The 13,875-nt window shown below is 27.3% G+C and overlaps 2 protein-coding genes across 2 annotated transcripts; one reads left to right on the top strand and one right to left on the bottom strand.

The window, feature by feature from the left end:
- The first annotated feature begins 4,565 nt into the window (after positions 1 to 4,565).
- LOC124935879 lies at positions 4,566 to 6,376 on the top strand. Its single transcript, XM_047476312.1, has 2 exons — positions 4,566 to 5,002; positions 5,092 to 6,376. Exons 1-2 carry the CDS (start codon positions 4,746 to 4,748, stop codon positions 6,224 to 6,226), a joined length of 1,392 nt encoding a protein of 463 aa, XP_047332268.1. The 5' UTR covers positions 4,566 to 4,745; the 3' UTR covers positions 6,227 to 6,376.
- Positions 6,377 to 7,674: 1,298 nt separating this feature from the next.
- LOC124933774 (xyloglucan endotransglucosylase/hydrolase protein 2-like) lies at positions 7,675 to 9,890 on the bottom strand. Its single transcript, XM_047474218.1, has 4 exons — positions 9,734 to 9,890; positions 8,448 to 8,548; positions 8,157 to 8,368; positions 7,675 to 8,080 (listed from the first exon to the last, which is right to left on the bottom strand). The coding sequence occupies exons 1-4, from the start codon at positions 9,888 to 9,890 to the stop codon at positions 7,675 to 7,677; spliced, it is 876 nt and encodes a 291-aa protein (XP_047330174.1).
- Positions 9,891 to 13,875: the final 3,985 nt, after the last annotated feature.

Consider the following 13,875-nt stretch of genomic DNA (forward strand, 5'->3'; position numbering starts at 1 on the left):
ATGATCAGATGCAAATATGGGCAGGATTGGTCTGGATAGTTCACCAAACCTATTAGTCGGGTAGTGGGATGCAATATTTTGAGTGGCATCTCATTAATGTGAAAGTCTTTTCGTGGACAATGCAGATTTTTGGTTGACGATGCCTCTTCGATTAGTTTTTAGGATGACGAATGGTGTAGTGTTAGAAGTTTTTCCTCATCGTACCTGGTCTTTGCCTCGATTGCTATATGTAGAGATGCTACAGTTAAAGATATGTTTAACATGAGTTTTAATGGTTTTACAAAAGAGTCAGATATAAAAAAAATAGACTAAATGCTGAAGAATTAGCTTCACATGATAGAGTATTGAACTTGGTGGGGCGTAAAAGGATGAATCCTTCTTTATGTGATATTTTGCGTTGACAAGATACTGATAATTTTAAAGTTAGTCATCGTTACTCTTTCATTGCGGAGAATGTTCCTTACGATCTCATATTTGAGAAGTTTTGAGACTCTAAGTTCTCATTTTTTGGATGAAGTGTCATGCATCAAATAATTTTGACAGATGAAAAATGTATGAAAAAAAGGGTGTATTATGGCAAGTCGTTATAGAATGTGTCATAAAGAAGTGAAGTCGGCGCCTCATTTTCCCTTACACTGTGATGGAGTGATTATGATTTGAAGTTTATTATGGAACATGACTGGTATTCAGTGCGTTATGCCGAAATTCATCGTTAGTTGTTGAAAAGTATGGATAGAGACGGTGAGTTCGGTTGGTCTGAGTCATTAGGCCATATCCCGTTTATCTTTTGATGGACAATTTGGCTTGAAAGAAACCGTAGAACGTTAAGTAATCGTTATCGACCAATACGTTTAATTCATAATTTTATTATTATGACAATCGGTGAAGTTTCATTGGGTAAACCAGTTCAGGCAGTTAGAGAACTCGTTGATGTTCTTGAAGATCTCCGTGCTCGTTAAAATTTGTTCTTTTTGTTTAATGATTGGTGAACTATTTTGTGTGTGCGCTTTTCTAAAATGATTTTCTTTCAATTTTGTAATGTTTTTGTCGTTGAGTTTAAACGACTATATTTACATATTTTGAATGGCCCATTTTTTTTTAAATAAATTGTATTTTCTTTATTTTCATTTATCATTTAATGCTTTAAATAAAATAAATATTTAATTTTTGTTTAACATTGACCCATTTTAATTTAAGTAGTTTTAGTAAGTAAAACTTGATATCAGTCAAAATTACAAAAATATAGAAAATTACAAAATATACAAGGATAATTATCAAGTAAAAAAACAGGGGAAAGATAAAACAGAAGTTATTTATTATGGGTGGGTAAGGTGATGTAGCCGCCAACCAATCCCTTTAATGACATTATAGATCTTCATCTTCTTCATACCCAGATTCATCTTCCCCGTTGACATAGCCTGCAAAGAGAACATCTTTCCTTCATCTTTCTCAGAATCATAATAGAATTTTATATGATGATTACAGCTTGTTCTTCTTCTTCCAATCATGTCGTTCTTCATTGTATCCGATTCGTATATCTCCCACAGCAAATCCATCTCTTCCCCATTTCCTTTCGAGTTGCAGGTTCTTTCTTCAAATAATTTACAGCCAAGTGTTCTTCTCCATTCAATCTCTCTCCGAGATTCTGATTGGACTTCTATGGCATTGGAATTGGATTCATTGAAGAAAAGCTTGAGCTCCATCAATGGCGGAAGCTCTATAGAGAGAGAGAGAGATGGAATAGAAAAATAGAAGATGGTGAGAGAATGGAATGGAATGGAAATTATGGAATAGAAGAGAAGAAGAAGAAATGGATAGGTCAGTTGGCACTTGACTTGACAGAGAAGAAAAAATGGTTGAAGAAAACCCGCCGTGAATAAAGGAAAACTTAACATGGAAAATAAGGTTGTAAATGTTTTTTATATTCTTATATATTATATTAAAATATTAGTTTCACATATTAATTTAGTTATAAATATTTAATAGGATAGAAAAACTTTCATTTGGTTAGAAAGTATTGTTTCTGTCATATTTTGTCATTTAGAGTAGGAAAGTAGGTAAGGAGTGCTTATAGAGAAAAAAAAAATAGTATTATTAAAATATTATTTATATTTATTGTTTATCCAATTAATTCTCATTAATTAATTGATTGTATTGTTCTTAATGAAAATCAAATATGGGATCCTAATCTTTTAGATCAAATTTTGTCACTTAAATTATCCATATGCAATAAATTTTGAGAACATCATTTTCTCCTTTATCTTTTATACAATTTTGACGTAACACAATAAATCATTTTGGTCTAACTTTGTTGTAAACAAAATTTGGTGTGTACTTCATATTTTTTTCTTCATTCTTCATGTATTTTTGATATAAGTTGGATGTCATTTTAGTTTTCTATATTAAAAAAAAAATATTGATTTGAATTATATGGTATTATACTTTAATTCTAATTCTTAATTTAAATGTTTATTTAGTCTGAATTAAATTCATACTATCATGATAATTCTCTTCTAATTTGTCAATGAATATGAATATGTATACTTGTTTTTTAAATTAATGTTTTTTTATAGTTATCTATATATATAATGCTTAATTTTTAAAGTGTCTGGATTACCGGGTCGAGAGCGGTGGTTAATTTGAATATATATGTGAGAGTAAATGGATATTTGGGTCGGATTTTGGGTTGATCCGCCCATAAATTTGAAGCGGTTAAAAATAAAATAAAAAATGTTATTTGTATGTTTCGAACTTACAACCTAACAAAAACAAGTACAATCTCTTAACCAACTAGACTAATAACATTTTATATTTTAAATTCAACACCAAATTTGATAAACGCGAGACATTTTAACAATAAAAGTTCAAATTTTTAACTAACTAATCTCTCTCTCTATATATATAATGATGCTTAAATTTTTAAAGTGTCCAGATTGCCGGGTCGAGAGTTGTAGTTAATTTAAATATATGTGAGAGTAATTGAATACTTGGGTCAGGTTGTGGGTTGACCCGCCCATAAAAATTTTACTATAATATTTTTTCACGTTTTTTTATATTATTATTACTCGGGATACATGCTAGTTATCATAAATACAATGTTTTTAAAATTGATAAAATAAAAAAAAATAAGTAATTGTGTTTATATTTGACAAATTAGATAAAACTTTTTAAAATTAAATATGTAACTTTTTAAGCTATTATAAGAAAAATAATTTCTTAAACAATTTTATTTTTGACAAATAAAAAAATCTAAATTTTCATAAAACTTGAGAATATTTGTATTCTCTAAACTATCAATTTCATGAATATTATAATATTTGAATGAGTTGGATATATCATGTGATTCATGTTCTTAAACTTTCATAATTGGATATACCATGTTCTTAAACTTTCTTATTATGATAGGAAAATATATGTTTAACTTTAAAATATCATTTATAAGATTATACGGATATTTGGAACTGGCGCAAGTTTCCATAGAAGTTTCTCATGATTATTTACTTTTATTTCAATTTAATGTGTTATATGAAAGTTTAAATAATAGTATTTCAGATCTTATATTTTTTTTTGAAATAGAACATCTTCTTGCTACCATTTATTGAATGTTTGAAGTTAAGAATAAAAATTACTTATTAGTTAATAAAAATATATTTTTTTTTAAATTTTATTTCGATTGTAGGAATTTTGATTGAGTCTAACATAGACCAACTTGAGAGCTAGAGAAGGTTGAATTCCTCAATAATTAGGATTAACAAAAATTAACACTAATGCTTCTTATTTTCTTGATGAATCGAAAGTCTCAACTGAAATCATTGTTCGAGATCATTTGGAAAGATCAATTCGCGTCTTTGCACCCAATTTTAGAAGTCTCTTGCGACAGCAAAGACAATAACCATTCAAATGCAGGACCGGCCCTGGGGTAAGCCCGACAAGCCATCGGGCTAGGGCAGCCCCCTCCCTAGGGCAGCTCATTTATTAAAAATATTAAAATATTTAGTTATATTTATTGTAATTTTATACATAAATAGTTATAGTGTGGTGGTTTAAGATATGCATTTAAGGTTTTAATATGGTTATGGTTCAAATCTCACTAAAAACGATTTTTTTTTTTTTTTATCAATTTTTAAAACTAGAGGGCAACAAAAAAGTATATTAAACTTTTTCTACCGAGGCTAGGGCAGCCCAAATTTCGGAGCCGGCTCTGTTCAAATGCAATGTATTTTTCCATCGACAACCAATGGTAAAATGTTATTTTTGAAAATTAGATGTTAAAGGGTTGTATCATCTATTATCGACTCTTCAATTATGTGTCATTTAGAGTATTGATTAAGTGCTTGCTACACTCACTTTCAACAAATATTCAAACTTCAGTTTGTCCCACCAATGTGAATGAACCCGAAGATTAACATTAATTATTTTATTAAAATAAGAGTAAATAAATTATTAGAGTGGTGATAAATAAGGGTACAAAATTTGAGTGTCTAATTAACAAATTCGAAAAATAGAATGGTCAAAGTTAGAATTCATCTGTCGTTTACTATTCCCAGTAACACAGCCAGCCTATACTCTTTCTCTCTCCCTCTCTTTGTATTAAGGTTTTACGCCGAATTTACAGAAAATTTCTTCCATCTTTTACGCCATTTTCTCGATCTTCTCATCCATTCTCACATTCCATCAAAATCACATCTCATAGATATGCATTTCTCCATTCCTCTCTAGATCTGAAGTCTACTCCACTAGATCAAATGGGAGTTTTAACCAACTCATGGTGTTTCTGCAATGGCGGTGGCAAATCGGAGAAGATGAAAGCCGCTATCTTCTCCGGTAAAGGTCCTGCAATGGCTACAATCTCTTCCTCTTCAGAAACAACCTCTGGAACCGGTTTTCTCATCCACCGGAATCTACTTCTCACCACTCACGTCAATCTCCCGTCCATCTCCGCCGCGGAGACGACGGAGATCCGCTTGCAAAATGGAGTCCGCGCTGTCCTGTTTCCTCACAGGTTAGGTTTAATTTCAAAATCGATTCAAATCCTAGTGTTTTTGAATAGGATGTTCATGATTAGGTTACATTGTAAATTTGTAATTGCAGGTTTTTCATTACTAGTTCTGTTCTTGATCTGACTATAGTTGGTTTAGATAACATTGAAGGAGATCAATTAAGTTCATTACAAGGACAGAATCATCTTCATTATCTTAAAACTACCTGTTCTAAACCTAATTTAGATCTTGGTAATTTGGTTTATCTACTTGGATATACTCATAAAAAAGAATTAACAGTTGGAGAAGGAAAAGTAGTGATAGCTACTGATAATTTGATCAAATTATTAACCGATGATCAAACATGGAATCCTGGATCAGCTGGTTTTGATCAACAAGGGAATCTCGCCTTCATGGTTTGCGATCCAATGAAGTTAGCCACATCTCCAAATGCGAAATCCCCTTCAACTTCGACATCTTCTTCATCGTCGTCGCGAAGGAAAGATCGTCGTATGCAGTTCGGTATACCGATTCCTATTATCTGTGATTGGTTGAATCAACATTGGGAAGGAAATCTAGATGAGCTTAATAAACCTAAATTGCCTATCATAAAATTAATGTCTTCCGGGCAGAGAAGCGATCATTCCTGCGCTTCGTTCACGATGAGACGAGTCTTTAAACCGTCTGACATTGAAAATGACCCGAAACAAACTGATCCTAACCCTGTCGGGCCAGGCATTGTTGAGAAAACCATGGATGATTTGGATGCTGCAGAGGTTTTGTCAACTGATTCGGTTAAAGGTGCTGCTGCAGGTGAAAGTGAGGCTCAGTCGAGTTCATCCCCGGTTGAGATGCAAAATGATTATAACTACAGTAGTGATGGGGAAACGACAATGTATTCGGCTGAAACAGCTGAGAGTCGTAATATTCCGAGTCCTAAAGAAGGGCGGTTTCAGCAAGTTGTCAGACAGAGTCAAAGCTGTAGATGGGGCGGTGGCGGATCTGGGCAGAGAACTCCGGTGGCTCGAAAGGTGGGATTGGAGAAACAAAGGAGCTATATACAAGGAAGGAAGATTCATTCACAAGGGGCGACTTCGAATAGGAGTAATGACTATTATAGTCCTACAGTTTCTTCGATTATGAAGAAACGCAACAATATGGTATTCCGACAACAGCAACCGGAGCAAAAACAGAGCTGGCCGGTTAAGCAGAATCCGGCTCATTCGTCTCCCAGATGGATGTTTTAGGAAAGTTTAATGAAACAAGATAATTCTATGTTCTTGTTCATTGTCCAACATTAATTGCATAGCTCTTTTTGAAAGGTAACTTAATTTTCTTCATTCTTCACAAAAAGAAAATGATTTATTCAATGATCAATGTTTGTTTGTATCATTTTTCAAATTTGTTTATTTGAAAACGCCTGTTATTTAAATCAGATTTCTCATTAGGATGTAGATACATTGACTTTATATGATAAAAAGAAAGTCTGAGTTTGAACTAAAAAAACTATAAATTTATTTGAAAATATTTTTCTTTAGGGTATCTCATATGTTTTTGAAGTTTAAGAGGTTAGAATTGATACTATATTGTAAAACAAGACAAATTCATATAGATCAATCTGAAAGTTATTTTTTTTAAAGAAAAATAATAATATATACATGAGTTTAATTTTGAGTTATATTTACATATTAAGTTGAGTCTAAGTTTGTAGAGAAAGTGTGGATAAATCTTTATAGAACATTTTTGTAAAATATTTTATTCCTAATATAGATTTAAAAGATATATTATTCTCAAAATAATTTAATTAGATATGTACTAATAAAACTTATTTGACATTTGTTTGTTCTAATTTAAATCGAGAGAAAGATATTATGAGTATTCAGTATGGTTAAAACTGAAAATTGGACCAAATTTGATTTTTTTTTTTCGAATTAAATTTTAAACCAAATTGAATTTAATTAAGGTTTTGATTTGATTTACGAGTTTGGGTTCAACTTCTAAACAATTATAGAATTTAAGCCTCTTAAACCACAGTAATTGTAGCTATTTTTTATTATTAATTTTAGATTTTTTAGATTGGTTTATAACTTAGTTTTGGTTTGAATTCAAATTTAAAATTGATTTGGCACTAAAAATAGAAGTAAAAAAAAAGTCGAGTTTGAATCGGTTAGGTTTTATTTGAAATCGATTCAGTTTTCGAATTAGCTTAAGAAAATGAAAAATGAAAAACCCGAACCTAATAACTCGAAGGTTAGGTTTTATTTGAAATCGATTCAATTTTTGAATTAGCTTAAAAAATGAAAAATCAAAAACCCAAACATAATAACTCGAATAATCCGAAAATCAAACCAAAGTGGCGATAGATGTTGGGTTAATATTTTAATGAAAACAAAACATAAATAAATAATGGTGTATGCATCTTTAATTGATGAACATATATAGAAGAGTAAACTATTTAAGTCATTGCATATATTATTATATATTCTAATAGTTTGACATAAAATAAAAAGTGAAATATATGTATATTTCTTATTTTGCTGATTGGAATTTGGAAGCTATATATATAAATATATATGAGTAGAGTTATATGTATATATAATAGGAGTATTCTTTAATCAAGATATTTGATTTCTTATATTTTGGCCCCCAAACTTCTTAACTTTACCAGAAATGCCTTGAAACTTTACCATTCATTTCACAAGGCACATTCAGGAGGAGGAATAGGATATCTATGCTTATCTGTACAATAGTCATAATGCAAGTATTTCCTCGTCACATTATCTAACGCTTCTTGTTCTCCCCGGTTTAATCGCCAAAATTTCCTTTTATTCCACCAATGTTTATTCGATAAACATGAATTTATTTGTGTTTGATTCGGGATTTGATCGCCTATAGCGGGTGAACACGCAGCGATATTGAAACCTTGGTAGTGGGCATGGAATGGAGCGTGTGTCCAATTGATCTTGGTTAGTCCCCCATCCGTGACCCAACTATCGGCACAATAAATGCTTCCCTCTATTTTCAATGGTTGAGTAGGGTAAGGTGTTTTATTTTTCGGGCTGTTCTTGAAAACTCTTATAGGAATGTTATCCACAAAAAATCTGATTAAAAATTAGATTTTGATTAGAAAACAAATAAACTAAATTAGCAAATTGTAGAGAAAATCATAAAACTTACGCAATTTGATGTGTGTTCCATAGAATATGATAGGTATGAAAATCGGCTGAAGGGTCGAACCAAAGAATGACCTTATGCTCCCTATTACCTTCACCGTTCACGAATACATTTGTTTGTAGAAAATATGGACCTCCTTTCTTATTCCCCAAGAATTCCAAATCGATTTCATCGTGAATGTCTCCACCATTTTTATCATTTGTATGTGAATGAAGCTATATACATAATAACATTTATTGATTTTTGAATTAAAAGAATAACATAAGTATAAGTTAAGTCTTTTTAATTACTTACATAGTAACTAATGAGAACTCCAGCGGAATCTTGGTCGTGGATTTTAACCCTCATACCGAAAAAACCCGACGCATATTTCAGTTTTGATTGGAACCCGGCACCTATTCATAAATAGCACAAAGAAATATATTTACACATAAGTTTATATTTAGTTTTAATACGATTAATCAAAAGAATTTGTTCTTACTTTCAAACTAACAGTTAGTTGATGTTTGTAAAATTGATCATTTATTATGTTTGAATATTATATATGATAAGAGGATATATAATAATAAACAAATAAATAAAATGTGTAATGTTGCTTGAGTGATGATATGTTTAACATCATGTAAAGTGTTTAAATGTTGATATAGACATTATTTTGAGTATTATTTATGTACTTTTTTAATTAAATATTACATTAAACTATAATATAAACATGAAAATACATTTAAGGCAAATGAGAAAATAAATTATTCTCAATTATTCAATTAACTGTAATACGAGTTATCCATATAATTAGAAGTCACAATCAAATGAATTCTATTAACACACTTTAAAATTTTACAAAAATTAAATTTTAATTACTAGTTTTCTCAAGAAAATATTCAAAAATCATGTTAAAACCACATTATATTATTAAAATAACAGTTTATTATAACATCTTAAACAAATTAAAATAATATAAACTTATATTCAACTAAAAAGGAAAATTTGTTCTTTTACATACAGAATTTATAAAATTAACAGCACATATTTCAACTTAAAACATTGTAATAATAATATAACTCAAAACTTATTAAGTTATTATTCATTTAGAAAATACTTTTATTACTTTAATTATCCTATATTATTATTTTTTATTACATATTAAATCAAAAATAAGGATTATGGTGAAAAAACCAGACATGTGTAATTAACTAATAACTTTTTAAAAATGAATAATTTAATACACAAATCAACTCAAGCCTTCTTCAACTAAGTTTTTTTTTTTTTTAATTTAGCCATAATCAAACATTATCTTATATCTCTTTCATCAATCAAATATTCACTTCATTTTTTAACAAAAAAATACTAAAACTATTTTATAATTACATATTAATAATTTTTGAATATTTTACAATCAAAAACTCGAATTTCTCAAAATCACTTGTTATCAACCATTTTTTTAACAAACCCACCAAGGAATCTTCTTAATATTTTGATTGAATTCTTAATACTAGAACAACATAAACCCTAGCTATAATATTTTTAACATTTCTAATATCAGATACATAAATGAAGAATAAAACTGAAAATTAATTAACCTGATGATTTGTCGAGTGTGAGCTGAATCTCTTTGCCATTGTTTATGTTAGAAAAATGATCAGAACCCCAAGTGACGAAATAATTCTGATCAAACGGCTGAAAATGACCAGAATTATCTGTAATAATATTATTATTATTATTCTCCAAACAGGTCATTAACTCCAGTATTAACATGAACACCTGAAATCTGCAGACAATTTTACTTGATATTTTAAACTCCATTGATGTGTTCTATGAAGAAGATGAAGAGTGGGACTCTCTATTTATGTAAATATTGGACTTTAAATGAATATATTTATGTATATAAATAAATTTATTATTAATATGTTGATAATTCAGATGTCATTGGTACCACACCCATATGAGGTATATATTGTAAAGCAGTAACTTACTTTAAGATCATAGAAAAATAAAGAAATATATATAATTAAAGTAATATTGAAATTCAAAGATATTAGCGCGTTTGAAATTAATTTCATTAGATTATTATAGGGCGAATCTATGTTAAGTTTAGTAATAGACATATAAGCTATATTAGTTGTTTAATAATTAATAAAATAAATTGAGTATATTTTATTCAAAGATTCTAAATTAAAATGGGTATTTTTTAAAATTTTAAAAAGAAAAAAATATATTTATTTATAGATTGTATTCGAATAAAAATATAAAGTGAATTTTTCACTTAGAAAAATAAATTTAATTTGTTGAGATGGGATTTAAAAAATCTTCTAAGTATTATGTGGTGGTTGAAATGAAAGTTTTAATTGATTATTTGGTTCAAACTTTAACAAATATAAATATGGTTACTTTAATTAAAATTTCAGTAATAAACTTAAAGAAATATAAAATAAATTTATCTTTTGATTGAAATGAAAATAAAGTTGGTCGAAAACCGTGTTAAAAAAGTATAATAATATTATCAATTTTGATATTTTACTAATATTTATGATTTATTGAAATATATATATATATATAAGTAATTTTGTTTGAATTATTTATACATTTTTTATGTGATTTTTTTTTTATGAATACAACAATTTAATATAAATATTTATGTATTTTTTTAAACAAGATTAGGTACTTTCTTTTCAATTTTTATTTTTATTTTTTATTATTATTATTTTATTTTTAAATATACAGTTTTTAGATATTGTTTGATTTTGAGTTATATTGAAAATAAGTTAGATATCTAAGACCATTTCAATTAAATGTGGCTATTGCTACCATTAATTTTGGAGACTATATATAGGGTTGTTTTTGACCTTTCAAATATATGATAAGTTATTATTTCAAATTATTTTTTTAAGTCATTTTTTGCAGTTATCCATAATATTTCGTAAAAAAAAATGAATAATATTTAGTGTACGATGAAACTCAAATAAGTTCGTTTTTAAAATTATTTTTAAAACTCAAAATAATCGTTAAAATATTTATTAGTGAGTTTTATTTTTGTAATTTAACATTAAATTTTTTAATTTATTATTTTGATTTGATAGACGTTATTTATATTATTTACAAATTAATTTGTTATATCTATTTATCAAATTATTTAAGTTAAATTAATATTTTTTTTATAAAATAGGCTTATAAATGAACAAATTAGTGTGCCAATTGAAAAAAAAATATGAATGAGTGTACGAACAAAATTGTTCTTTATTTGTGAAATTATTCATACATTTGATGAAATATTTGGTTAAAGTCAAATCTTACTATTTTAAATAAATAGAAACAATTTATTAAAATTCTTTTGGTAATTTATTTTTTGAATTATTTACTTTTTAAAGTAATCATTTTATTAGGTTCAAGTCAAATAAAAAAAATTATTATTGTTTAGTTGGTTAAAAAGATAAACTCCATCTTTTTATAATTTGATTTTTCTCCATTACATATTTTATAGATTCATTTTTCTTACACTAAGATCAAAAATCCTGTAATTCTAATTTTTTGGATATATTCATTCAAAATATTTTTTATATTACAATTTCACAAAATAAGATATTGATTTAATATTAAATAATTCACTTTAAACTAAATTAGTTAAAAGAACCATTTAGTTTTGGAAATGGATGAAGGGATGGTTTTGAATAGTTTTATTCAGAGAAATTTTGATATATTGAAAATTCTTATAACGATTTTGAATAAGATTTGAAGTAAAATAATTAAACATTACATTTTTAACCATTATAACTCAAATGGTAAAAATTCACTTAAAATACAAAAGGTCTCGAAATAGATTTCTACTAAAAAAAAATGACAATAAGTGTGAGTTGAAATCAATGTATTAACTTTTTAAAATAAAATTCAATTTTTTTTTTCTTTGAAAGAGTACATGTGATTTATAATTTATCTATGTTTGGAAGTTGATCAAGAAAATTAAAGACTAAAATTTTTGTTCACATATGCAATAATATTTTTGTCCAATTACTAAAAAAGCTAAGCACTTAATTATTATATTCTTTCTAACCTTCTTTCCCATCAGAATTAAGGCAGGACAAAAAGTCTGTTTTACTATATAAGGCCAACCCGACCCAGTACCCATGTCCGATTGTTGTGTCATACAACTCGGGATGACAATCGGCGAATTTAGACGAGAAATGCATTTATCATGAACCATTTCCTGTCTTACACACCTTTCAAACAATTTTTCCCAAACTACCCACTTTTTCATTCACATTCCCAAACTACCCACCTTTCTCTCTCAAAATCATTAATCAACTCATTAATTAACTCACTCTCTATCTTAACCTACTAATTAACTCACTCTCTCTCTCTCTAAACCCATTAATTAATTCCTCTCTCTTTCAACTATTAATTAATATCCTCACTTTTAAACTATTAATTAATTCAATTGAAATATATTATATAAATATTAAAATAAAATAACACATATGTTTGATTTTTATTTAAATCTATAAATATAATATATATAGTTCAAATTAAATACAGTAAATTAAATAATTTAAATAGCTATTATAAATTAAAATAAAATAGAATACATTACATAAACGATAAACACGGGAACTTGAAATAAAATATATTACATAAACATTAAAATAAAATACATTACATCACAATAAAATATATAACATAAACATTACAATAAAATAAAATACATAATAAATATTAATTACGTTCAATATACAATAAAATGCATATTTTATCTTTATAATTCAATTTTTTTTATATTTGAAACTGCGACGTTTAATGACCTTCAAAATGGTCAAACTTATTGTCAAAGATCAAGAGAATTATTTGAAACTGTTGAGAAAAGAACATCATCACACAAGATTATTTCATACAATGAACAAAGAGGAGTCTTCGAAATCGTTACTGCACAATACAGAACCATAAATGGATATTGGAAGGGTGGTAACAAACATAATGTGGATTTATATAGAGGTTTTTGCTCTTGTGGAAAATGGAGTAGATATCATAAAATTGAATTATAAAGATAAAATATGCATTTTATTGTATATTGAACGTGATTAATATTTATTATGTATTTTATTTTATTGTAATGTTTATGTTATGTATTTTATTTTGATGTAATGTATTTTATTTTAATTTTTATGTAATATATTTTATTTCAAGTTCCCGTTTATGTATTCTATTTTATTTTAATTTATAATAGCTATTTAAATTATTTAATTTAGTGTATTTAATTTGAACTATATATATTATATTTATAGATTTAAATAAAACATATGTGTTATTTTATTTTAATATTTATATAATATATTTTAATTGAATTAATTAATAGTTTAAAAGTGAGGATATTAATTAATAGTTGAAAGAGATAGAAGAGTTAATTAATGAGTTTAGAGGGAGAGAGGGAGTTAATTAGTGAGTTAAGATAGAGAGTGAGTTAATTAATGGGTTGATTAATGATTTAGAGAGAGAAAGGTGGGTAGTTTGAGAATGTGAATGAAAAGGTGGGTAGTTTGGGAAAAATTGTTTGAAAGGTGGGTAGAACAAGAAATGGTTCCATTTATCATCCCGTTCTGTTTTACTTCAAGATTGTTTTTTACTACTGTCCCGTCATATTTGATTTCGGTAAAATCCTGCTTACCTTGTTTATACTATATTATATATATAAAAATATATATAAGTAACTTTGTTAATATATATATATATATATTTA

The sequence above is a fragment of the Impatiens glandulifera genome, chromosome 4 (assembly GCF_907164915.1).
Source record: "Impatiens glandulifera chromosome 4, dImpGla2.1, whole genome shotgun sequence".
In the NCBI taxonomy this organism is placed as follows: domain Eukaryota; kingdom Viridiplantae; phylum Streptophyta; class Magnoliopsida; order Ericales; family Balsaminaceae; genus Impatiens; species Impatiens glandulifera.

Bases quoted from the DNA above. Each gene is read 5' to 3' on its own strand.
- LOC124935879 (XM_047476312.1), top strand. From the start codon at position 4,746: ATGGGAGTTTTAACCAACTCATGGTGTTTCTGCAATGGCGGTGGCAAA. The intron at 5,003-5,091 runs GTTAGGTTTAAT...TTGTAATTGCAG, and splicing joins GCTGTCCTGTTTCCTCACAG to GTTTTTCATTACTAGTTCTG.
- LOC124933774 (XM_047474218.1), bottom strand. From the start codon at position 9,890: ATGACCTGTTTGGAGAATAATAATAATAATATTATTACAGATAATTCT. The intron at 8,549-9,733 runs GTTAATTAATTT...ATTTATGAATAG, and splicing joins CACACTCGACAAATCATCAG to GTGCCGGGTTCCAATCAAAA. The intron at 8,081-8,156 runs GTAAGTTTTATG...ATTTTTAATCAG, and splicing joins TGGAACACACATCAAATTGC to ATTTTTTGTGGATAACATTC.